General features: G+C 40.2%; 2 protein-coding genes across 7 annotated transcripts in view; both read right to left on the bottom strand.

Moving 5' to 3' along the window:
• Window positions 1-14,878, bottom strand: part of LOC127453082 (DENN domain-containing protein 4B-like) — a 47,675-nt gene extending 32,797 nt beyond the window's left edge. For both annotated transcript variants that reach the window (XM_051719133.1, XM_051719134.1), the window contains exon 1: window positions 14,125-14,878. The gene's annotated coding sequence lies outside the window, so the exon portion shown is untranslated. The remainder of the gene's footprint in view (window positions 1-14,124) is intronic.
• Window positions 14,879-15,016: 138 nt separating this feature from the next.
• LOC127453103 (CREB-regulated transcription coactivator 2) overlaps window positions 15,017-25,154 on the bottom strand; it is a 36,762-nt gene continuing 26,624 nt past the window's right edge. For 2 of the 5 annotated variants that reach the window (XM_051719204.1, XM_051719208.1), the window contains 6 exons: window positions 24,709-24,941; window positions 23,284-23,693; window positions 22,169-22,564; window positions 21,381-21,467; window positions 21,121-21,301; window positions 15,017-18,552 (listed from right to left, as the gene is read on the bottom strand). In XM_051719204.1, the coding sequence (XP_051575164.1) occupies window positions 18,350-18,552; window positions 21,121-21,301; window positions 21,381-21,467; window positions 22,169-22,564; window positions 23,284-23,693; window positions 24,709-24,941 (1,510 nt within the window). In that variant the 3' untranslated portion in view covers window positions 15,017-18,349. The remainder of the gene's footprint in view (window positions 18,553-21,120; window positions 21,302-21,380; window positions 21,468-22,168; window positions 22,565-23,283; window positions 23,694-24,708; window positions 24,942-25,154) is intronic. The other 3 variants (XM_051719207.1, XM_051719209.1, XM_051719206.1) reach the window with 3 other exon arrangements.

Genomic DNA, 25,154 nt, shown 5'->3' with positions numbered 1-25,154 from the left:
ATTATTATTTTGTTTATTTTTTAACCCCTTTTTCTCCCAATTTGGAATGCCCAATTCCCACTACTTAGTAGGTCCTCGTGGTGGCGCGGTTACTCACCTCAATCCGGGTGGCGGAGGACAAGTCTCAGTTGCCTCCGCTTCTGAGACCGTCAATCCGCGCATCTTATCACGTGACTCGTTGTGCATGACACCGCGGAGACTCACAGCATGTGGAGGCTCATGCTACTCTCCGCGATCCACACACAACTTACCACACGCCCCATTGAGAGCGAGAACCACTAATCACGACCACGAGGAGGTTACCCCATGTGACTCTACCCTCCCTAGCAACCGGGCCAATTTGGTTGCTTAGGAGACCTGGCTGGAGTCACTCAGCACACCCTGGATTCAAACTCGTGACTCCAGGGGTGATAGTCAGCGTCAATACTCGCTGAGATACCCAGACCCCCAGTTTTTAACTTATTTAAATGTATGAACACATTTTTCTTTCTCTAAACTTTTCCACGGACCCCCAGCATCCCCTCGCGGCCCTAAGTCAGAAAACCCCTGGGCTAAAGGAGTGTGTTCAATAGCATCTTACCTATTTTTCTGTGGTATCGAGAATTGTGAAATTTTCCTAATATCGTACCGACTACTGAAATTTTGGTATCGTGACAACACTACCAAATTTTAATGCATATTTTGATTAGATAATTAAGTGCTTAAAATTGAAGCAAGGGCATGAAAAATGTGAGTATAATGAAACGTGTCAGCACAAACATCACATCTCTGGTGATGATAATTAAAACAGCATTTAGTGAAACACACAAAACCCTTCATCTGGTGAATATAAAGGCTTAAAACGGAATTTAGTGAATGCTTACATGTAGGGCATTATAACGAGGCTACGTTTACGTCATTGTGGCTTCTATATCTGGGTCGCTCTGTCACAGTAAGGAAATATTAAGAAGATTTGTTAACACATGCAATATAATGATATTAAAATCTATTGTCTGATTAATCGGTTATCTGCTTATTTTCAACAACACAAGTTTTCTGTATCAGCAGAATCCAATACTGATCGACCTCAACATCATCTACGTTACATTTTAGCTATCGTTTTTATTCTGCATTAAATCATTATGGTCAGATGGCTTGTATTTAGCATTAAAGTGTGCAAAAGAAATGAATTACTTTCATTCAGATATGTGCAATTATACTTGTCAATCACTCTGAGGTGACGGTTTGAGCTGCGGTTTAATTGCACAAACAGGAAACAGGAAGATGAGAGTAAGCCTCAATAAAAAACAACGGAGACTTCAAATCGACATTGATCAAATACACAACACGCTTACACATGAAGAGCATCAGATAAAGCACAGACTGACTGACAACACACTGAAGTGAACAGCACAACTGCAGATCAACCTCACTTCCTCCTAAACTAATATTGGTTCAGATCAGAACCACAAAATAAACCGGAATCAATCATGTGTTTACAAATGATAATAATAATAATAATAATAATAATAATAATATATTATAATAGTAATATATAGTAATATATCTCAATCGTGCACCTTTTGTCACAGATCCATCGGTCTCTCTCTCTCTTTCTTCTTCACTGCCGTCAGTGCTCACTCTCCCCTGAGTTCTGATTACACGCACCTGCATATCATTAGTGGCTAATCAAGGACTGCATATATACCCCGCTTTCACACACACTCTTTGTCTGTTCTCATCGATAGTATCTCTGAGACTCCAGACCTTTCTACTATGTCAAACATACCTGTGTCTTCATTATTGCCTGCAAGTATCATAAGACTGTTGTGAGTTATCTGTTCTTCATGTCTATACCCTGTCTGGATATTACTCACCTGCTGTTTGCCTATATGTGTCTGTTTGTAGGCAAGTTCACAGTAGTTTAATTCGCTTCTTATTCAAATTCTGGTAAAATGCTCCTCCGGTGCTGTTCTAAATGCATATTATAAGTGAACCGAACTATTGAGTATCTACATCTAAGATGTTGTTCTTGAGAAGCGCTCAAATATTGCACACGCGTGAAGGCTAAAAATAGCCGCAGGTGTGTGTGTACACAGGGCAACGCCATTCACTAACGCGCTGGAGCTGCACGTGCATTTTATATATTTACTTACTAAACACAGCCTTTTGTGATTCACAGAGCTATCGCATGTCTTCAAGTGGATTTGAATAAAATGCACGAGTCATATGAACTGCTTTAATGGTGTTTTAATGGTTCTTTAATGTCATTTTTTTAAGCTTGACAGTAATGAACATGACTAACACAGTATCGGGCTTGTCAGACTGATACCCGATCCGTTTAAAAACGTCAGTATCGGAGCCGATACTGATCCAGGTATCGGATTGGTGCATCCCTAATTTCAGTTATAACGTCTTATTACTTAAGTATGAAACAAATTCTCTCTCAACTAATGCTGTTAATTATACAGGCGACCTTCTAACTAGGTACATTACCAAAATCTTTGCAAATTATATTTTATCAAAAGTTTTCCATGTTGGTCAAATTTTTGCTTTTTTCAAATTTACATATTCATGTATTACATCAATAAATATGATGTCAGGGGACCTGGGTAGCTTAGCGAGTATTGGCGCTGACTATCACACCTGGAGTTTGCAATAGTTCGAATCCAGGGTGTGCTGAGTGACTCCAGCCAGGTCTCCTAAGCAACCAAATTGGCTCGGTTGCTAGGGAGGGTACAGTCACATGGGGTAACCTCTTTGTGTTCGCTATAATGTGGTTCTCGCTCTCGGTGGGGTGTGTGGTGAGTTGTGCGTGGATGCCGCGGAGAATAGCGTGAAGCCTCCACATGCGCTACGTCTCCACGGTAACGCGCTCAACAAGCCACGTGATAAGATGCGCGGATTGACTGTCTCAGACGCGGAGGCAACTGAGATTCGTCCTCTGCCACCCGGATTGAGGCGAGTCACTACGCCACCACGAGGACTTAGAGTGCATTGGGAACATAAATTTAATTTTTTAGAAGCAGATAGAGCTCTGTCAGGTCCTTATAATGTAAGTAAACAGGTGCCAGCACTTTGACGGTCCAAAAGTCACATTTAAGCAGCATAAAAGTTGATCAGTGAATGTCTTCTGAAGTGAATCAATATGTTTATGTAAGAAACAATTTTTACACAAACTTATTGATTTACTTCAGAAGACATTCACAGATCAACTGGAGTCGTGTGGATTACTTTTATGCTGCTTAAATGTGACTTTTGGACCGTCAAAGTGCTGGCACCTGTTTACTTACATTATAAGGACCTGATAGAGCTCTATCTGCTTCTAAAAATCTTCATTTGTGTTCTGCTGAAGAAAGACAGTCATACACATCTGGGATGGTGAATAATGAGACCATTTTCATTTTTGGGTGAACTGTCCCTTTAAGAGTACCGGCAGTTCAAGTAGGCAAACACTAACGAGAAGAAGTTGCACGTTTGTTTTTACCTCATCCGAGCAATGTGTGATTATAATTAACATTCTTTTTACTTTTTGATCAACAACTGACTGTAGAGAACAGAAATTATATTAAAAGAGGCATTATTCAATGACAAATGGATTGTGTGGATCTCGTCTTTAGACACACATTACACAGAACAAGTCAAAACACACTTTTACTCTCAACACACTGTGAAAAGATCTCGCTGCTGAACTTCTTCACCACTATACTACTCAATCACTGCTGAGAGAAATTTCAACGTTTTTCCCCAATCCTACTGATGAAGCAGCAGTGTGTCACATCTGCACCATCAGCATCCACAAATACAAAAATAGCGAGTATTTTCAAACAGTGTTCCTACAGTTTCAGTGCTGCTCGTCACAGGCACTTGATTCACACACATCTCCGCAGAATTCAGACAAACAACAAACACCTTTTCTGTCTAGAAATCACTGATGTCACTTCTGTTCTACAGAGACAAAGACACATTCAGGGTGAATTCCCTATGCCCTACTCACTTCGAAGGACAGATCTCTTGTTGTGGGCACTTTAGGAATGTACCCTTCACTAATAGTCTTGTAAAAAAGGGCTCTTCGTGAAAAAAAAAAATGTTTTCTACCTTCGAATGGCATCTCCTTCCAGCAGTGCCCTACAAGGGCACAAAACTGCCATTTGGAAAACGCCCTCAGTGTGTGTGTGTGTGTGTGTGTTATCTCTGCATCACAAAAGACTTTCACACTTTCATTTTTTACCATTTCTCATGTATGATGAAGAATTGGGTTCATATTGATGCTGATGTCATTTCCTGCTCAAAGCTGCACTTGTTCAGAAAACAGCTGAATGTGCAAAATTCATAAGAGAAAATGAGGAACTCCTAAAAAACTGCAAACGAATAAACCTCAGAGTCAGTGAAACAGTGAATGTGAACGAATGAATAAGTTGTTCAGCTGCAAATCAATCGATAGCTCTTTGGCTGAACTTGACTCAAATGTGGACAGTGGTTCCACATCTTTGAAATGAGTTTTCTTTACTTAAAATTACTGTGTAATCTCAACATAAACATTGTGTGTAGAAAGAACCAAGTTGCATTGGGTAAACCCAACAAAATTACAAGTGTCAATGTAACGCAAATAATTTTTTTTTATTTCTTTATGTACTAACTAGTGAAAGTGAAAGTTAGCATGCTAAATACATGCTGGTTTGAAGCACTACAGAGTGTAGTTGAGTAATTATGTTATGGTTTGCACAGCATTTACCCAACGAAGCGTGCAATCAATTTCATGTGTGATTTCTTCCTGTCCTCAACGTTAGCTCAAGCTCCACTCTTCATCGTAATGGAAAACCCCAAAACTCATAACAGAAACTCTTCTAAATCTCAGCATAACAAAACATTAAACACTAACAAGTATTTCCCATTTATATTCATCTTGCACAAAAACACATAAAATAACACTTAATCTTAACATTCACTCTCCCTATCTAGGCCCATACAAAGCATGCTGGGAAATTGAAATACCTTACCCAGATTCACCAGTGCTACATTAACACCACACAAAGTATTCATGTAGTCCCAACTCAAATAGATTAAGTAGACTTCCATTTTACAAATTAACATGGATAGAACGCAATTAAATCAAGTTGTGAGCAAATGGTCTAGAATTGTGCTGCTTTAGTTCATTTTAATTAAGTAAATTGAACAAGCAGAAAAAATACTTTTTTGTGTGTGTGACTCCACAGGACGCAACTGACGAAGCCGCAACATTCAGTTTTGTAAAGCCGACAGACTGAGACTAACAAAAACAAACAAAGTTGGCCTGTGCAAAACTTCCAACATGAAGCTGTTGGTTAAAGCCAAAGAATTCTTTGGTTGTCCGTGTTGCTGACCGGAAGGCACACAAATATTGTCATCAGCAGAGTCTGCGCGGATTGTCCGCGTGCGGCCCAGATTTTCCCGACATGCAAACAGCCTTCATTATTCGTATTCGCTCGCAGCTCGATGGTAAATAGGCTAATAGCAATAAAGAATATGTGTTTAGTTATTTAGGAAACCAAAAAGCTTTTGATTAGCAATATTACAAATCATTTTTTCACACATTTTTGTAAAGAAGATAAACTTAATTAATTTCAGTAAAGACTGAAAAATTTGCATTGCATGGTTTTATGTATTCCCCACAACTGCTGCTTTTGAGGCCTTATGGCACCAAGCAATTTCAAATCCAATACTTAATAAGATTACACACGAATAATACCACGGTGGGCATGCAAAAAAACAAACAAAAAACAGGTTTACACAGAAATCCGGTTTATCAAGATTGTTTTTTTTAGGAACTTCAGTGCATACCTCCTCACACATGCCACTTAGGCAATGCCAGCGTAAGGAACTTGTAGGCAAGCCCAATTGTACGTTTCTGCGATATACCTGTGTTCTGAACGGCCCATTTCTCTTTCTGTGATCCTCTTTGATTCAACGACAAATATGGGTGCCAGAAAAATTCATGAATTAACCATTATGGGGGTTGTTTTTTATTTAAAAATTAAATATATTGAACAGCAATAAAGTAATAATTTAAAGGAGATTTATTTGTTTAATTTTGGCCTTTTAAATCTTTTGATAGGCTAATTGGCGTCAATTGGAGGTGTACCTGTGGATGAATTTTAAGGACTACCTTCAAACTCAGTGTCTCTTTGCTTGACATCATGGGAAAATCAAAAGAAATCAGCAAGTCTGGTTCATCCTTGGGAGCAATTTCCAAACGCCTGAAGGTACCACGTTCATCTGTACAAACAATAGTACGCAAGTATAAACACCATGGGATCACACAGACATCATACCGCTCAGGAGACGCATTCTGTCTCCTAGAGATGAACGTAGTTTGGTGTGAAAAGTGCAAATCAATCCCAGAACAACAGCAAAGGACCTTGTGAAGATGCTGGAGGAAACAGGTAGACAAGTATCTATATCCACAGTAAAACGAGTCCTATATCAACATAACCTGAAAGGCTGCTCAGCAAGGAAGAAGCCACTGCTCCAAAACTGCCATAAAAAAGCCAGACTACAGTTTGCAAGTGCACATGGGGACAAAGATCTTACTTTTTAGAGAAATGTTCTTTGGTCTGATGAAACAAAAATTGAACTGTTTAGCCATAATGACCATCGTTATGTTTGGAGGAAAAAGGGTCTCGCTCAGAGACTCTTATGCTACAACACTGCTGACAAAACATAAAACATTAGCACTAAAAATGTGTTTTATTGAACATTAAAACAGAATAACTGAAAACTATCAATGCAAAAATCTCAAAATATAAAAATATTTAAACTAGTCCCATATGATGCATTTCAGCGCACTTTGGCTTCTTATTCCATCACTCCAAAAAATGTGCGTTGAGTGCTCTCTTGTGCGCAGTCTATGTATGTGCGCTCTGGTTCTGGTCCACACGTGGGACACGTGACTTGTCCAAATATGGAATCTGACACTCTCTAGAGATCCAATGAGAATGATGTGACACATCGGTGATGTGACGGATCGTGTTTCAGTGAGTCTCCCAGAGAACAGCGTTGTTATAGCGATCTCTATTTGCGCTGGCCAGCACAGCTCATTTATGACACTCTTTGAGGATTTAATGATCATATGACATCGACTCGGGGCTTGTTAGATTCAGGATCGCCTGCTGAAAGTTGTGATATATCATTTTCTATATGATGTTTAATTTTCATGAAGTAATAAACCAAAATGTGATGGAAAGGCTGTTTATAATTTTTTTGATAAATACATTTTGATTTCATGCTAATACTCACTGTGGTTTGGTCTCTGAATGAAACAAATTTGCTTGTTATATTCTACTAATCAAGACCTTTCCAAAGATATATAACACATGGCTGTGTGATCTTTTTTACATTTTTTTTTTTTTATATGATTGTTGTGATCGCATATTGTTTTTACATGGAACAGTTGTAATTTATCAGCATATTTAAAAGCAGTATTTTAGAATTGGTCAGATCAGCTATATTCATTGTAAAGATAAGAGTCTAAGCTTTAAAACAACACCTAATTTGTGCAGATCAAGCAAGTGGTTGTTGAGTAATACATCATTTTTATGTTTTTCGTGATCAGCGCCCCCTAGAGGGCCCGGTACCGGGTCGCTCCGGGATTAAGAGGTTAAGCTGCTACTGTGAACTGTTCTATGAACAGAAAATTTCGAGACTCACACCTGCAAGTAAATGGGGTTGTCAGTCCCAAATATTGATGTCCCCATTATGAGCAACAGTAATGCTGGACTTTGCAAATACTACTAACCAGGGACTGAAAACGGTTCAAGAAAACCGAAAATGGGAATTTGGAAACGAGTCTTCGTAATGTCGGAACGTGAATGAAAAAATACAGTTTCTGCTCAGAACGAAACGATATAAAAAACATTTCGTTTTGGGGGCCTGGGTATCTCAGAGAGTACTGACACTGACTATCACCCCTGGAGTCGTGAGTTTGAATCCAGGGTGTGCTGAGTGACTCCAGCCAGGTCTCCTAAGCAACCAAATTGGCCCGGTTGCTAGGGAGGGTAGAGTCACATGGGGTAACCTCCTCGTGGTCATGATTAGTGGTTCTCGCTCTCAATGGGGCGTGTGGTAAGTTGTGTGTGGATCGTGGAGAGTAGCATGAGCCTCCACATGCTGTGAGTCTCCGCGGTGTCATGCACAACGAGTCACGTGATAAGATGCACGGATTGATGGTCTCAGACGTAGAGGCAACTGAGACTTGTCCTCCACCACCCAGATTGAGGTGAGTAACCGCACCACCACAAGGACCTACTAAGTAGTGGGAATTGGGCATTCCAAAATTGGGAGAAAAGGGGATTAAAAAAAAAACATTTAGTTTTTTGTCCCTGCTACTAACTGAACATCTGCAGCAGTTCTGTGTGTTTGACTATTCACATGAGATCAATGACAACAACACGAGAAAGAGAATCGATTTCATGTGAAGGATTGATTTAAAATGGAGCAAAACTCATCTCGCACACACGGACACAGAACAATCACTGATTCCAGAGTTTGTATCTGCTCTGATGTGTTCTGGTGGCTTAATGGTTCCAGATCTGAGCTGGGTTTTTCATGGATACAGAAAACTCCTCATACTGTGCACACATACTATAAACTATAGAAATAGCATGAGTGGTGTGCTATTAAACAGATTCTGTGTCTGAAGAACATGAACTGAAAATTGTGTGGGATTAATAAAAGAAAACGAAAAGTGACCATGTACGTTTCAGTGGCTTACACACACACACACACACACACACACACACATGCGTTCTCTCAGGTGTCTTTGATAGTCACTGAATTCCTGTCTGAGCCCATCTCAAAGGTTTATTTCCTGACTCGCTGATTCACCTCTTTCGGAGAACTCTCAACTGTCACTTCCTCAAACATCAACAGCTGCACAACACCAGAATTTCCCTCAAACATCATCAGACTTCAATTATCTACACTACAGTCAGTTCAGTCGTATGAACATGTTATAAAACCCATGGTGCTGGTCGTGGATGCTGATTGGTCAATAGTGTTCCAGTGGTGTTAACATACACAATGTAACAGTCTGTGATGTGAAACATCTGTTCATCTGCTACACATACACAATAACTATTAACCAGTTTACATGTCAGCGGAATAACGACACTTCATGAACATTTTGGTTTAAACAATAAGGCACTTGAGGTCAAAATACTTAGCATTATTGTTTTTAAATGCAACATTGGCGGGAAACACCAAGAATCATGGCAACAACACCCAATAACCAATATTCACAACATTCCTCTGATCTAAGACCTGCTGTGTCACTGAATAATGTTTTTTTTACTATCCTTTCTGTTCTTCACAGTCAGCCGTCGATCAAAACGAAAATGAAACATTTAATTCTAATTACGAATAGCACGGATGCAGTAAAGAAGCCACTGGACTCTCGTTAATATGCGTCCAACTAAAACACTGAACTGATGCTATTCTTAAAGAGACAGTACCATTTTAGCGCATGTTATACAGTGCTGTGAAAAAGTATTGGCGCCCCTTCCTGATTTCTTCTATTTTTGTGTATTTTTCATACTAAATTGTTTTAGATATTCAAACGAGATATAACATAAAACAAATGCAACCTGAGTAAACATGAAATACAGTTTTCATATACACTATATTGCCAAAAGTATTCGCTCACCCATCCAAATAATTGAATTCAGGTGTTCCAATCACTTCCATGGCCACAGGTGTATAAAATGAAGCACCTAGGCATGCAGACTGCTTCTACAAACATTTGTGAAAGAATGGGCCACTCTCAGGAGCTCAGTGAATTCCAGCATGGTACTGTGATAGGACGCCACCTGTGCAACAAGTCCAGTCGTGAAAGTTCCTCGCTACTAAATATTCCACAGTCAACTGTCAGTGGTATTATAACAAAGTGGAAGCGATTGGGAATGACAGCAACTCAGCCACGAAGTGGTAGGCCACGTAAAATGACAGAGCGGGGTCAGCAGATGCTGAGGCGCATAGTGCGCAGAGGTCGCCAACTTTCTGCAGAGTCAATCGCTACAGACCTCCAAAATTCATGTGGCCTTCAGATTAGCTCAAGAACAGTGCGTAGTGAGCTTCATGGAATGGGTTTCCATGGCCGAGCAGCTGCATCCAAGCCATACATCACCAAGTGCAATGCAAAGCGTCGGATGCAGTGGTGTAAAGCACGCCGTCACTGGACTCTAGAGCAGTGGAGACGCGTTCTCTGGAGTGACGAATCACGCTTCTCCATCTGGCAATCTGATGGACGAGTCTGGGTTTGGCGGTTGCCAGGAGAACGGTACTTGTCTGACTGCATTGTGCCAACTGTGAAGTTTGGTGGAGGGGGGATTATGGTGTGGGGTTGTTTTTCAGGAGCTGGGCTTGGCCCCTTAGTTCCAGTGAAAAGAACTCTGAATGCTTCAGCATACCAAGAGATTTTGGACAATTCCATGCTCCCAACTTTGTGGGAACAGTTTGGGGATGGCCCCTTCCTGTTCCAACATGATTGCGCACCAGTGCACAAAACAAGGTCCATAAAGATATGGATGAGCGAGTTTGGTGTGGAAGAACTTGACTGGCCTGCACAGAGTCCTGACCTCAACCCGATAGAGCACCTTTGGGATGAATTAGAGCGAAGACTGGGAGCCAGGCCTTCTCGTCCAACATCAGTGTCTGACCTCACAAACACGCTTCTGGAAGAATGGTCAAAAATTCCCATAAACACACTCCTAAACCTTGTGGAAAGCCTTCCCAGAAGAGTTGAAGCTGTTATAGCTGCAAAGGGTGGGCCGACGTCATATTAAACCCTATGGATTAAGAATGGGATGTCACTTAAGTTCATATGTGTCTAAAGGCAGATGAGCGAATACTTTTGGCAATATAGTGTATGTACATTTTTCATTGAAGCAAAAAGTTATCCAACACCTATATCACCCATGTGAAAAACTAACTGCCCCCTTAATCTTAATATCTGGTTGTGCCACCTTTAGCAGCAACAACTGCAATCAAACACTTCTGATAACTGGAGATCAGTCTTTCATAACACTGTGGGGGGATTTTGGCCCACTCTTCTTTGCAGAACTGCATTAGTTCAGATACATTGGAGGGTTTTTGAGCATGAACTGCCTGTTTAAGGTCCTGCCACAGCATCTCAATTGAGTTCAAGTCAGGACTTTGACTAGGCCACTCCAAAACTTTAATTTAGCTTCTTTTGAGCCATTCAGAGGTGGACTTACTCCTATGCACTGGATCATTGTCTTACTGCATAATCCAGTTGTGCTTGAGCTTCATCTCACGGACTGAGCATCCCCACACCATCACACTACCACCACCATGCTTGACCGTAGGTATGATGATCTTTTTGTGGAATTCTGTGTTTGATTTACGCCAGATGTAACAGGACCCCTGTCTTCCAAACAGTTCCACTTTCGACTCATCAGTCCACAGAACATTCTCCCAAAAGCACTGAGGATCATCAGTGTGTGTTTTGGCACAATTCAGACGAGCCTTAATGTTCTTTTGGGTTAGCAGTGGTTTTCTCCTCGCCACTCTTCCATGGATGGCATTTTTGGCCGGTGTCTTTCTGATAGTGGAGTCATGAACAGTGACCTTTATTGATGTGAGAGAGGCCTGTAGTTCTTTGGATGTTGTCTTTGGCTTTTTTGTGACTTCCTGGATGAGTCGTCGCTGTGCTCTTGGAGGACTTTTGGAAGGTCGGCCACTTCTGGGAAGGTTCACTACTGTGCCAAGTTTTCTCCATTTGGAGATAATGGCTCTCACTGTGGTTCTTTGGAGTCCCAGAGACTTTGAAATATCTTTGTGACCCTTCCCAGACTGATGTATTCCAATCACCTTTTTCCTCATCATTTCTGGAATTTCTTTGGACCTTGGCATAGTGTGCTGCTGGGTGAGACCTTTTAGTCAACTTCATGCTGCTGAAAAGTTGTATTTAGGTGTTGATTTGATTGAACAGGGCTGACAGTAATCAGGTCTGGGTGTGTCTAGTCCAGCTGAACCCCATTATGAATGCAGTTTCATAGATTTGGGGATTTAGTAACTAAGGGGGCAAATACTTTTTCACACATGCCCAGTTGGTATTGGATAACTTTTTTGCTTCAATAAATAACATTATCATTTAAAAACAGTATTTTGTGTTTACACAGATTGCCTTTGTTTTATGTTAGATTTGTTTGAATTTTTGAAACAGTTTAGTATGAGATGTACACAAAAACAGAAGAAATCAGGATGGGGGCAAATACTTTTTCACAGCACAGTATGTATCAATATAAACACTTGTAAATGAGTCATTCTCAAAAAAAAAAAATTGGAACTTTCCAACTTACAAAATATTTACATTTTCTGTTCAGTTTTCGCCCATAAAAGCTGAGCCTGAGGGTAAAACATTTTTTAACATCTTGACATTATTTTTATTCATAAAGGACATGAATGTTATTCTTAATTTTTGTATTTTTTCACAAATGAAATTGATGAATTTTCAGCTTTAAAATGTAGACCTAATCAAAGGTTAGGTTACACAACCGTGCCATTAAATGGGGTTTCTTGACTATATAAAATCTTTTTCATGATTGAAAAGTCGAGAGACATGATTGACACCATATTTTGATGATGCCCCAAACAGTAGAAATAATTCATGTAAACAATAAACATGTAACAAAATGTATATACGCAATATTACCATTTCAAGACATAATTATTGATGGAATACATGGAATTTGTACATTTTCAAAAAGCTAAAACGATTAAAAAACGAATGCCAAAATAATTATTTTTAAATTAATATTTTCCTGATATACCAAGCTTTGGATTTTTCCCTCCAATTTGGAATGCCCAATTCCCAATGCGCTCTACGTCCTCGTGGTGGCGTAGTGACTCGCCTCAATCCGGGTGGCGGAGGATGAATCTCAGTTGCCTCCGCGTCTGAGACCGTCAATCCGCGCATCTTATCACGTGACTTGTTGAGCGCGTTACCACGGAGACGTAGCGCGTGTGGAGACTTCACGCTATTCTCTGCGGCATCCGCGCACAACTCACCACACGCCACACCGAAAGCGAGAACCACATTATAGTGACCACGAGGAGATTACCCCATGTGACTCTACCCTCCCTAGCAACCGGACCAATTTGGTTGCTTAGGAGACCTGACTGGAGTCACTCAGCACACCCTGGATTCAAACTCATGACGTCAATACTCGCTGAGATACCCAGACCCCCCACAAAAATTTATTTTCTTTAAAAAAGCACAAATGTGTGTTCCAGTGAGACACTTACAATGGAAGTCAATGGGGTCAATAATCTGTAAACATTAAAATACTCACTGTTTTAAAAGTATAGACACAAGACATAAACAATATGTGTGTTAACATGATTTTACTGTGATAAAATCACTTACTAACCACATCTGTGTAAAGTTATATCCAACTTTACAACTTCGTTACCATGACGACATAACAAAAAAACAAAAAAAACTAAAACAACTGTAAAAATGTCATTTAAACAACTTTACAGCTCAAATAATACATGAGTTTTAACAGTAGAATTAATGTAAGTGCTTTTATAAAATAAAAAATAGGCTTCACATTTCTGCCTTTAAACCTCCAAAAATTTACCCCATTTTACCAATTTATTTCATGATATTCACTTTCACAAAACTAGTCATGCATTTAGATCAAATCTTTATTACTATTATTATTATTATTATTATTATTAATTTATTTTTATTTTTAGGGGGGGGGGGGGGGGGATAGGGGGGTAATTTCTAAATGTCCAACAGAAATATTTATAACTTTCTCATGGAACATTTCAAAATAAATTGTAACCTGAAATATTCCAATAGCTGATCACGGCAATTTAACGGCAATTTTTACACTGATTGGAGTACCATGTGCATACAACAGTATATGAATGGTGATCAATCAGTATGGTATATAGTTTCATCTCATACATCACTGTCCCATGCCAACGTCACAGTAATGGGCCATAACGGGTTCGACATGGTTCGGTTCAGCGGTTCTGAGAAATAAGCCGCACATGCGCATAACTCAGAACTCATAATAAATATCGCTGTTATTCCTGCAGCTGTCACAGGTCTGATCGGCTGTATTCGGGACTCACCGCAGCAGGTCGGTTCGGGTCTCATCTCATCCTGAAGCTTCGGTTCATGCTCACTCACTCCGCTGTCATTCGGTACCGGCGCTGGTCTTGGTTCGGGCTCGGGTTTCACTGCACGGACGGACAGTCGCCGATACGCTCCACCATCACGGACAGAATCACACAGAAACACGGAGCGTCGCCGCAGCTGCAGACGCGACACACGGACTGACGCCCAGCGGCGCGGAGGAGTGTTACAACAGCCACGCGGGGATGACCTTAGACGCCTCTGATTGGTCAGGAACGATGCGTTTAAATAATAATTATCTAATTTGAATTCTTCATTGTGTATTTTCATTTCAATGTCTATTAAAGTCTGTCAGTGTCATTATTCAGGTATAAAATATTGTTCAAACGACTGATGAAGCGGTTTTTAACGACGTTAACACGTGACTCCTGTTACTTTTCTCAGCGCTGTTGAGGACGGACCAATCACAGTCGCTTGAGATTACTCGAGGATTTTTAAAACTCTTTGTTATTGAGATTGCTGGGCCTGATTTCCATTTGTATTTCAGGTATAAATATTTTAGTGTAAGTGTACAAATGCCTTCAATAAGACGTCTTGGGATTTGAATGCGGCTTAAAGGTGGATTTTGCAACCAGGACCGCCAATATTGTGCATGCCGCTCAATCACGACCCCTACCTGCGAGGAAAAACATTACAATAAACACGTTTATCCCAAAACTAACAAGAAAATACATACATGAGATGAAACATTAATAATTAATTGCAACAGCTCTTACCAAGTATGAATTAGTCATTTAACTGATTTAAAGTGAAATACAGTAATTAATTACAGGTTCAGTCCTCATGTAGTAACATTACAGGCTCAACAGGAATAGATCACGATGCACATAATCATAAAATTCTTTATTTTTCTGTAAAATATAGTGAGGATATTGTCTTTAAAAATGTTCTGTTAGAAGCGCCAATGCTTTAGGAACATTATTTACAACATACACATTTTCCCTGGTTATCAAAATAACAAAAATGAACAGTAACAATACAAAAAGTACATTTTAAAATAGCAAATATTTAGTTTTTCATATTGAACCTAGACAAAAGCTAGGACTAGTTAACAACAAAGAACTCAAGCATATAACACAATAAGAGAATGTAAAATATGAGTCATTATCAGGCGAAGGGTGTCGTTTTTTTCATATATACTGTGTATATATATATATATATATATATATATATATATATATATATATATATATTAGACTCATGCTGTTCAACAGCTCATTCTACAGTGCAATGCAGTGGCAGGCGTTAAGCAGCACATAAGCATCATACATAAGCATCGTGTGTTTGTAACATTAAAATATTTTTAAAACCACTCACTCATGCTTCATACACACCATATGAATGTCATAACATTTTGAATACACTTCTGAATAGATTTATATCTCATCTCTGTATTAAAGGGCTGTATAAATATATGTGGAAAATGATTAAATATAATAATTAAAATGTACCAATTTATTTTTGAAATATTTCAAGAAAAATGTTAAACATTACATTTCTGTTGGACATTCACAAATACCCATTTTTATTATGAAAATAATAAAAGATTTGATCTAAATGCATGACTAGTTTTGTGAAAGTTGATATCATGAAATAAATTGGTATATTCAATTAATGATTTTAATTATTTTAAGCTGGTCCTGCATATAAAATTGCTCATTTATGCATGAGTGTCTGCTGTGATTCATTAAAAGGAACATTACAGGTTCAATACAAGTGTGGTGATGTGGGCGTGGCTGAGTCTTTGGAGAGCGAGGCCGGGAGAGGAAGAACGGTAAGGATTGACACCTGTGGGAAATTATCTCTAACAGCTGTTTGTGTTTGCAGTGAGAGCTGGAGAGGGATGAAAGAGCAGTCCAGACGGCCGGAGCAGAGAGAGATGCACGACGCTGTCTGTGGGCGACTCTGATTGTGCTGAAAAGCCATTAGTTTGTGTCTTACACTGAAAGAGTGTTGTAAATAAAACTCATGTTGGATTGTTTATCCGGCTCCCGCTTCCTCCTTCAGAGAGTTAAAGAACCTTGTCACAACAAGTTGAGCTCAATCGACATCGTTTGTGTCATAATATTGATTACCACAAAACATTAATTTCACTCGTTCCTCCTTTTCTTTAAAAAAGCACAAATGTGTGTTCCAGTGAGACACTTACAATAGAAGTCAATGGGGTCAATTTTTGGAGGGTTTAAAAGGCAGAAATGTGAAGCTAATAATTTTATAAAAGCACTTACATTAATTTTTCTGTTAAAACTTGTGTATTATTTGAGCTGTAAAGTTGTTTTACTGTATATTGTAATTTTACAGGATTACAGGGTTTACGGTGTTACGTCGTCATGGCAACAAAGTTGTAACATTGCTATATCTTTCCACAGATGCGGTTAGTAAGTTTATGTCTTGTGTCTATACTTTTGAAACAGTATTTTAAAGAGCACCTATTATGTTTGTTCAAATATGACCTTTCATGTAGTGTGTTATATAGCTGTTTGTGAATGTAAAAAAGTCTGCAAAATTTCTAAAATCGAAGTGCACGACAAATGGAGTTATTGACTCCCAAAAGAAAGAACCGATTCTGAACACCTGAAACGAGTCGTTAGTGATTCCAGACTTACTTCCTGTACTAACCTACGTAATTCGGTAACAAAAAACCCGCCTCTGGTCTTCATTGGCGAACAGCTTTGACCCGCCCTCAAACACTACACTAAGCGGTAGACCAATCACAACAGACTGGGACATCTGACCAATCAGAGCAGAGTACGCTCTCTGAAAGGAGGAGTTTAGAATGAATCCTTTAGAACGGATCATTGAACGAGTCGTTTTTGACACTGGGGAAAAAAGTAATGCTGCAATTTAAATTATGAGCAAATTAAAGTGTTTTTTGACCTTGGATGCATGTACATCTATTGTATGAGACCTTTAAAACAAAATTAGGCACATTTAAAAACCATATTAGATGCTCTTTAATGTTTACAGATTGGCCCCATTGACTTCCATTGTAAGTGTCTCACTGGAACACACATTTGTGCTTTTTTAAAGAAAAAGAAATTATTTTTTGTGATAATCAACACTATGACACAAATGCTGTTGATTGAGCATAACTTGTATTGAACCCGGAATATTCCTTAACGTACAGAACACAGTTAACTAACTCGTGTTTTACTAGCAGCGTCTTGCGCCGAGTTGAACATCAAAATCCTACAGGACACCAGTCGAAAAAAAAACACAAAACATTGCGGAGACGGTCACAAATCTCAATAAAAGTCAAAGCATTGTGAGATTTGAACAATCTTAACCCCTAAAACACAAACGTGCAGGTAAAAAACATCATCAGAATGCTCTGAGCTTTTCTTCCTTATTGTATAAATTTATATGATTATATACATCTATAGTAACTCTTGTTTAAAAATAATTTCATAGTACGTATTATTTAGGGTTCTTCTAAATACGGCCTCGCTCTGGAGAATAATCGTGCAGGCAGAGGAGGTTGCAGATGAGTAAATCACAGTAAATCTGATCACATGACTGTATCGGTCACATACACAAACGCACGCGGACACTGAAAAGAGCCGTTACACACGTATGCACAAATATTTGTCATTTAGTGGCACGATTTCAACCATTCAACAGAACGAACATGTGCAGCTTTCATTCAGAATTTCACAACAGATCCAAACTGAAAAATTATTGTTTCCAAACAGGTTACCCAAACACTTGTACTCCGCTATCCACTGTTGCGATTAACAAACTGTCCCGCCCCAAACTCCCTCCATTGGTTGAGTCAGAAGTTGACATGTCGGGCCGCTCAAACAGATGATGTTTTAATAGTCACAGTGTTTACACTCTTCAGGAACCACCAATGGATTACTGATAGTGACTCTCAACATTCAACTGAGATAACAGAAAGTGCTTGAACATCCGTTACACACTTGAGCTGTGTTACATAAAGCTGGTTTGATCTCATGAAGTTAAAGGGCAGAACGCTCGCAGTTGAAGCACATGTGTACCAGTGCATTGGTTAGCATGCAGCTAAGACATCAGAATCTGACCGCAGTACACTAAAAGTGCCACGCTCTCATCTCGGTCACGCTCATCAGTCCGTCCTGCTGTTTCTCGACCCCACAGAAGAGACCGCTCATAGAGCAAACGCGTTCACAAACGGCCCGCTCGTCATTTGAGGTGGTCTGAGTGGAATGAGTCTTCGACCGTGGGGTCGGCCAGCATCAGGTCTCCATCTGTGAGCATGCTCAGACCCTCCAGCGCCAGCGGGTCCATTCGGAGCGGGTCATCTGAAGAGAACGGGTCAATCTCAAAGCCCGGGACACCTGACAATGCGTTAGTGATCTCCTTAGACAGGCCTGATGAAGAATCGCCTGAAACACACACACACACACACACACACACAAACACACAAACACACAATAACAGCAGATATTTCCATGGTGTTTCCAGGTGTTTTTGATAACTTGTCAGGATACCAATTTTTCAGTAGTCAATACCAATACTAGTAAAATTTCCCGATTCACAATACCAATTTTGATCCCACAACAAAATAGGTAATATGCTACTGAACACACTCCTTTAGCCTATTTAACAAAGTTAAATGTATCAAATGTAGTCATATTTTTCTTCAATTTCACTCGTCAAGCTTTTATTTTGAATCAAACTTTTATTTTGACGTGAAGGCTATTCTGTTCTGTGTTGCTGATGGTAGTTTCACACTTCCGGTTAAGACGTAGCTTATATGGCCCAGTGTGATTATTAAAAGAGTAAAACGCTGTGATTTAATCATATAAATTTATAGTCTGCAGGCGCTGCGTGCTTCACAGTGAATGTGCGCTCTCTTCTGTCATCTACTACAATAAGCATAGTGTGTGATGGTCGTGGTGTTTTCAGCGAATGAGCGGCTTCACACATACACTTAGAAGCATGCAGCACATGCAGACTGTATATTTATTTATTTAAATTGCATCCTTTTGCAGTTTAATAATCACACTAGGACATAAAACAGCACAAATAAACGTGTGAGCATTTGGAACAGAAACAATTCATTGACAGATTGCACGGCACTATGGCTTGCGAGCAAGTTTTCCTCTACACAAGAGCAACATCTAGCGCATGAAATATGCTATAGTAGAGCAAAACTAGAAATATATAAATTCACTAGAGAAATGTCCAGGTCTTTTCCATGACTTTTGAGATTGTATTAATTTCCGTGACTTTTCCAGGCCTGGAAAACACTATTTTAAAATACCCTGATATTTCCAGGTTCTCCATGACCGTTGGAAACCTGTCCTGTCACATCAGCAGCAAAAATGTATCTAGTGACCAAACAATGTTTTGTCATTTTTTTTTCACTTTTTGACTATGGCTGTCACGATTCTGAAAAACAAATAATTGCGATTAAGACTAATAATTGTCATACAAATTGTCTTCTTTTTTTTGTTTTTGATTTCCTCCCCTTTTTCTACCCAATTTGGAATTCCCAATGCGCTCTAAGTCCTCGTGGTGGCATAGTGATTCTCCTCAATCCAGGTGATGGACGACGAATCCCAGTTGCCTCCGCGTCTGAGACCGTCAACCCGCGCATCTTATCACGTGGCTTGTTGAGCGCGTTGCCACGGAGACATAGAGGCTTCACGCCATCCACCGCGGCATCCACGCTCAACTCACCACGCGCCCCACCGAGAACGAACCACATTATGGTGACCACGAGGAGGTTACCCCATGTGACTCTACCCTCCCTAGCAACCGGGCCAATTTGGTTGCTTAGGAGACCTGGCTGGAGTCACTCAGCACGCCCTGGGATTCGAACTAGAGAACTCCAGGGGTGGTAGCCAGCGTATTTTACCACTGAGCTACCCAGGCTCCCCCAAAATTGTATTCTTAAGGTGTTTGTGTGATTCATAAACCTTAAGAAGTCATTTATTCATATTACAATTGGAATTATAATAATACAGGGATATAAACAGGGACCTTTTAAAGCTTGTAAAAAAATATATATATTATTTTTCCTTGTGAAAACAATATTTTAAATATTAAAATATTTCCAAATACTTCAAATATGTGTCTCTTTTGGGTCAACTTTAATCTTGGTCAAGATAACCTGAATAGCTATTATATTAAAGTATTCCTGTTCTAAATTCTTTGACACATTATTTTAAGGCTCTCTGATTAAACCCACAAGCCCTTAGTTCACACCTTTAAGATTCTGTGTGTATTTTAGAATGTTTCTTCATTCTATCATCTCCTCAGAAATAGAGTAATTGGAAATCTCCTCGTCACTCTGTCATTATCCCTGCGTGTATGAACCCACAACAACCAAGAACATTTACCATTACGTGAAAGTTAAATTTAAGTTAAGCGCTCACTATCAAAATCCTTGTTTACAGTATATTTTGGCGGTGTGCTTTATTAGAAGCAATTAATCTTCTAAGTTCTTTAGGCGCTGCTCTGAGTGCGGTCCACGGTGTGAGTCAGTGAGACAGTCGAAGTTCAATTGGAGCCACAAAATGAGACACAAAAACTGGCACTTCTGTACTTGCTTAAAATTCCCTTATTTGGACAGGGGTTGGAATTTGAAGTGCACAATAATCACGGTTAGGTCAAATAATCGCAATAAGACTAAAACTCGTTGTTGATCTCCAAGTGCAAGGAACACATAAGAGCTATAACAGTAGTCAAACCTTTATTAGACATGGATGAAAGTTCACTGTGTGCTCGGTAGTTTAATGGCTAAAAGTGGTTTACATAGTCATTCACATTGCTCTTGACGTGAACATGTTGCATACTAAAACTAGCGTATCTTGCACATTTGCAAACCTGTGTATTGTTTGCACATTTTATATATTGTGTAATATGTGTGTACAGTGACAATTAAAAGTTATTTTATTATATTTATGCTTCCACCTGTCTGCATCAGCCAATCAGCACCCGCTCACCTGTGAGTATGACGTTGGGTACAGTGTGTTGCCCCTCGCTGTAACTTGAACACTGACTCTGAGTGAGCAACTGTTGATCTGTGGAGTCCAGCAGCTCCAGCGTCCCCTGCTGGCAGTGATAGGAACCACAGTGACACTTTAGCACATTACCAGAACCAACATCATGATTCAAACCCTCCAACTGGACACAACAAACATGATTGAATAACACTGAACATCTATGACAGTGTGACATCAGTGAGTGTGTGTGCGCGTGTAACCTGTTGATTCTGGTTCTGGTTGTGTCGGCCGGTTAACTGCAGACTCATGTACGGGTCGTTCAACAGGGAGTTGAGAAACAGGGCGTCCTGATTGACAGCACAGAAATAATCATATTTAATGATTTACTCTTCATTCCACTAACAAAACAGTGCCATAATATTACCACTATGGTAATACCATGGGGGTTTTTTTGGGCATGTAGCATTAGATTAATTTCAGATTTATTAATTTGTGTAAAGTACATCTAATCTAATCACAAGAGTAAATAGTAATGTAATATTTCAATACTTAGTGATGCACCGAAATGAAAATTCTTGGCCGAAAACCTAAAATGACTGCTTTTTTTAAACATACTTGGTTTTCAATAATTGAACAAATTCCAAATGATATTATTAGGCATGCATCGAAAACCAAAAATAGCATTTATGCCATTTTCGGCCAAGTTTTTACCTGCCAAAATTGCGGTGCGTCTCTAAAAATAATGTTACAGTACAGGTGCAAATTCTCAAATGACGTATAAATGGCAATAAAGTGTGAATGACTAGAGTGGTCGTATTTAATTTAATTTTTTGGACCGTGGCAATACCATATTAATCTTTGAAGCACTTTGAAGTACCGACAGTTTTTTTTTACACTGTGTACAATTAATGTTGCATTATAAAGTTACCAATCACTGGTGAGTAAATGTGTTCACGATAACATAACCATGCATGTTATTTATTGCAGTATACCGTGTAACTGAATACCGGCACATGTGTAGTCAGAACTCATCATCAGAATCACTCACGTTATAAAAGTCCAGTTCACTGCTAAAAGACGGACTGATCTGCTGGAGGGGAGGGAGTGGCTGGTTCTGCAGATCGGGTCGAGTCTGCGCTGTCTGCTGCTCTGTCGGTTCGCCCGTCTGCGCCTGCATGTCCTGCGGCTGCTGGTTCTGCTGTGCGTCTGCAGTCCTGTAGCTCATGGAGTTCTGGTTTTGGTTCAGAAGTTTCCGCGGCTGCATCTGAAAGTTCTGCATGTTGTGCAGGTGCAGCTGCGCAGTCTGTGATGACGGCAGGACCGTGTGCGTGTGGCTGCTCGTCTGCACAGAAGCAAGACCTTTCTGAATCTGTTTCTGCTGACTGAAAGAATACGGTGACAACCTCTGATCCACCTGCAGCTGACTGGTGTCTAGAGCCACACCCTGACAGAGAAACAGAGAGACGTATGGGTAAACGTGTAATAACTGTATTATACCAGTGTTATCTAAACCCTATAGAGCGCAACAGTGCCCACCCACTTTTTCAGCGGACTTGGTTTGATTTGAAGGAAAAATGTTTTTGAAAATCAGACAAATAGACAAAGACTGTGCACTTAATGTTTACTGAGGGTATGAACAACAATCCCATGAAGTATTGGGAATGATGTAATCGAATTAAAAACAATATAACTCTTAGTTATAGATTGTTATAATACATAAATACATACTGTATATAAATATCTCAGTAGTCAGCGAGTGTGTGACTCAATTGCATCATTCACAGTGCATTATGGGAGTGGGCGGAGCTACAAAGCTCTTTCGATGTGATTCTCTGATTGGTGGATCTAATAGAAACATGACAAAAGCTGACTTATGAGGACATTTTCAGCAGTCCTTCTCAATATCATGTCTATGTAAAGCACTTTTAATTACCATTATTTATTAAATGTGTTATATAAATAAACTTGCCTTGCCTCGTTAAATAGAAATGCTCATAAAATCATGTTTTGCTGTTAACTACTGATAATAACTAGTAGATTCTTAAGTTGATATGAGGTTTAGGGGAATGGTACAGCAAACATCACTACCTCCATATAACAACCATTGCATCTATGAGATGCACTGACTAATACAGTGAAACAAACGTTTGTGTGTGTGTTTACCTGTGTGATGGAGGTGAGAGTGGAGGAGCCGGTGGGCGAGAACTGTTTGGGGTGATGTCTGCGCGTGTCTGGGGTCAGATTGACAGGAGACAGCTGCGCTCGTCTGCGAGGGGACGTGCTGACCTGTGGCTGCGCAGAGAATGAACCCGAGCCACTGTAACAGGCATTACTGGATGCTGATTGGAGGGACTGACTGCTGAGGGAGGAGTGCAACGATTGGTTGCTGAGTGATGACCTCAGAGAGGGGGAGGAGCTTAACGAGGACTGGAGGGAGGGGTTGCTGAGAGATGAGTGCAGGGAGGCGGAGCTCAGAGAGTTGGGGAATGAGTGACTGCTAAGAGATGATTGGATGTTGGGGTTGCTAAGCGACAAATGGAGGGAGGGGTTACTCAGAGTGCCCGGCGACAGACCTGCAGAAAAAGGCCAAAAAGAGCATTTACTGAAACTAAACTGCAAAAGCAACTGAATCTGTGCTCATGGTTATGATGTCACATAGCCACATTAACATATGACCGCCCACATTTACACAACAACAACATCTATTCAGTGTGCAGCAACTCAGCCCGCGCAAATGAGCAACCATGCTGGTACGTTGAGCTCAGCCAATCAATACAGAAGTTATTTACATACAAGCAGGGCTGGATTGTTAATCTGGCATACCGGGCATTTTCCCATAGGCCGACGCACTTTGGGGCTGATCGGGGCGGACTGGCCATCGGGAGAACCAGGCAGGCCGGTACGCTGGCCGCGAAACGGCCGAATGGGCCGCGATAAGCTGAAACGATCCGCCACGTTATGCAGAAAAGGACAGTGACCACCCCCCAACAACTTTTGGGCCAGTTTCTATGTAAAATCCCAGGCCGATTTCTCTTCCAAATCCACCCCTGCATACAAGAAGTTTTAAAGTGATCAATCAGATATCATTTCCCGGCCTTTCTCTGAGCTTAAGAATGAAACAGGCTGTTTGCTGCTGTGTCTGCGCAGTTGGCAGAGAGGAGAGAAGGCCACTTCCTGTGTGGTGAGCTCACATCTCTCTTACAAGGAAAACAAGGTGCTATTTCTGAAAAAAGTCCCTCCCACTGTTTCCATGTAAGACACGTTACTGTCATACTCCAGCCCACCGTAATCATCTGATAGCTCATGTTCAAAATATTATGTTTATAACACATCTTTCTAGAATACTTGATTTTGACTCGTCAGATATTTTTGTCTAATGGCCGTTGTCCCAGGCAACCAATCTTTTGCACAGCTGTGCTAGTTTAACATTCTTCATATGTGTTTAGGAATCATTTAATCTATCCTACTTTCTCTTTATTACCTCACCGTGACTAGATGGGCGTTTATTTAAAACAATCAAGACAAACACACATTTTTAACATTGACCCTTTTAGAACAAAAGGAGGCTCATTGTTTGAACACACACACCTGGTGTGTGGAAGGCGTTGGATGTGTTGATGCCCAGCTGGGTGAGGGTGGAGGTGATGTTACCCGTACTGTTGCCACCACTGAAAGGTGGGTATCCAGGCTCGTCAGGGTCTAGTGGGGTGGGCAGTGGAGACGGGAAGTGCAGACTGGTCAGATCCGGCAGCGAGCCGCCCGTATTTAACACTGTTGAGCCGTGAGGAGCGCCGCCCTGCTGGTCAGGAGAGGGAAATACACTACAAACACAAAAACACAAGAGGAACAGATCACATCACAAACAGCAAAAAACTTCAGAGATCTTGAGACAGAAAAGACAAAACAGATAGTGTGAGATCATAGAAGAAAAAAAAGTGTTGAGACCTATTCACACCAAAAGAACCGAACTTTGCAAAAATATTGTTGCATTTTTGCATGCCTAGACAAAAGCTAATTTTACACTTTAATGCAAA

Source organism: Myxocyprinus asiaticus, chromosome 15, assembly GCF_019703515.2.
Source record: "Myxocyprinus asiaticus isolate MX2 ecotype Aquarium Trade chromosome 15, UBuf_Myxa_2, whole genome shotgun sequence".
NCBI classification, from domain to species: Eukaryota; Metazoa; Chordata; class Actinopteri; order Cypriniformes; family Catostomidae; genus Myxocyprinus; species Myxocyprinus asiaticus.
Note: the sequence above shows the minus strand (reverse complement) of the source record. Positions and strands in the feature narration are given on the sequence as shown.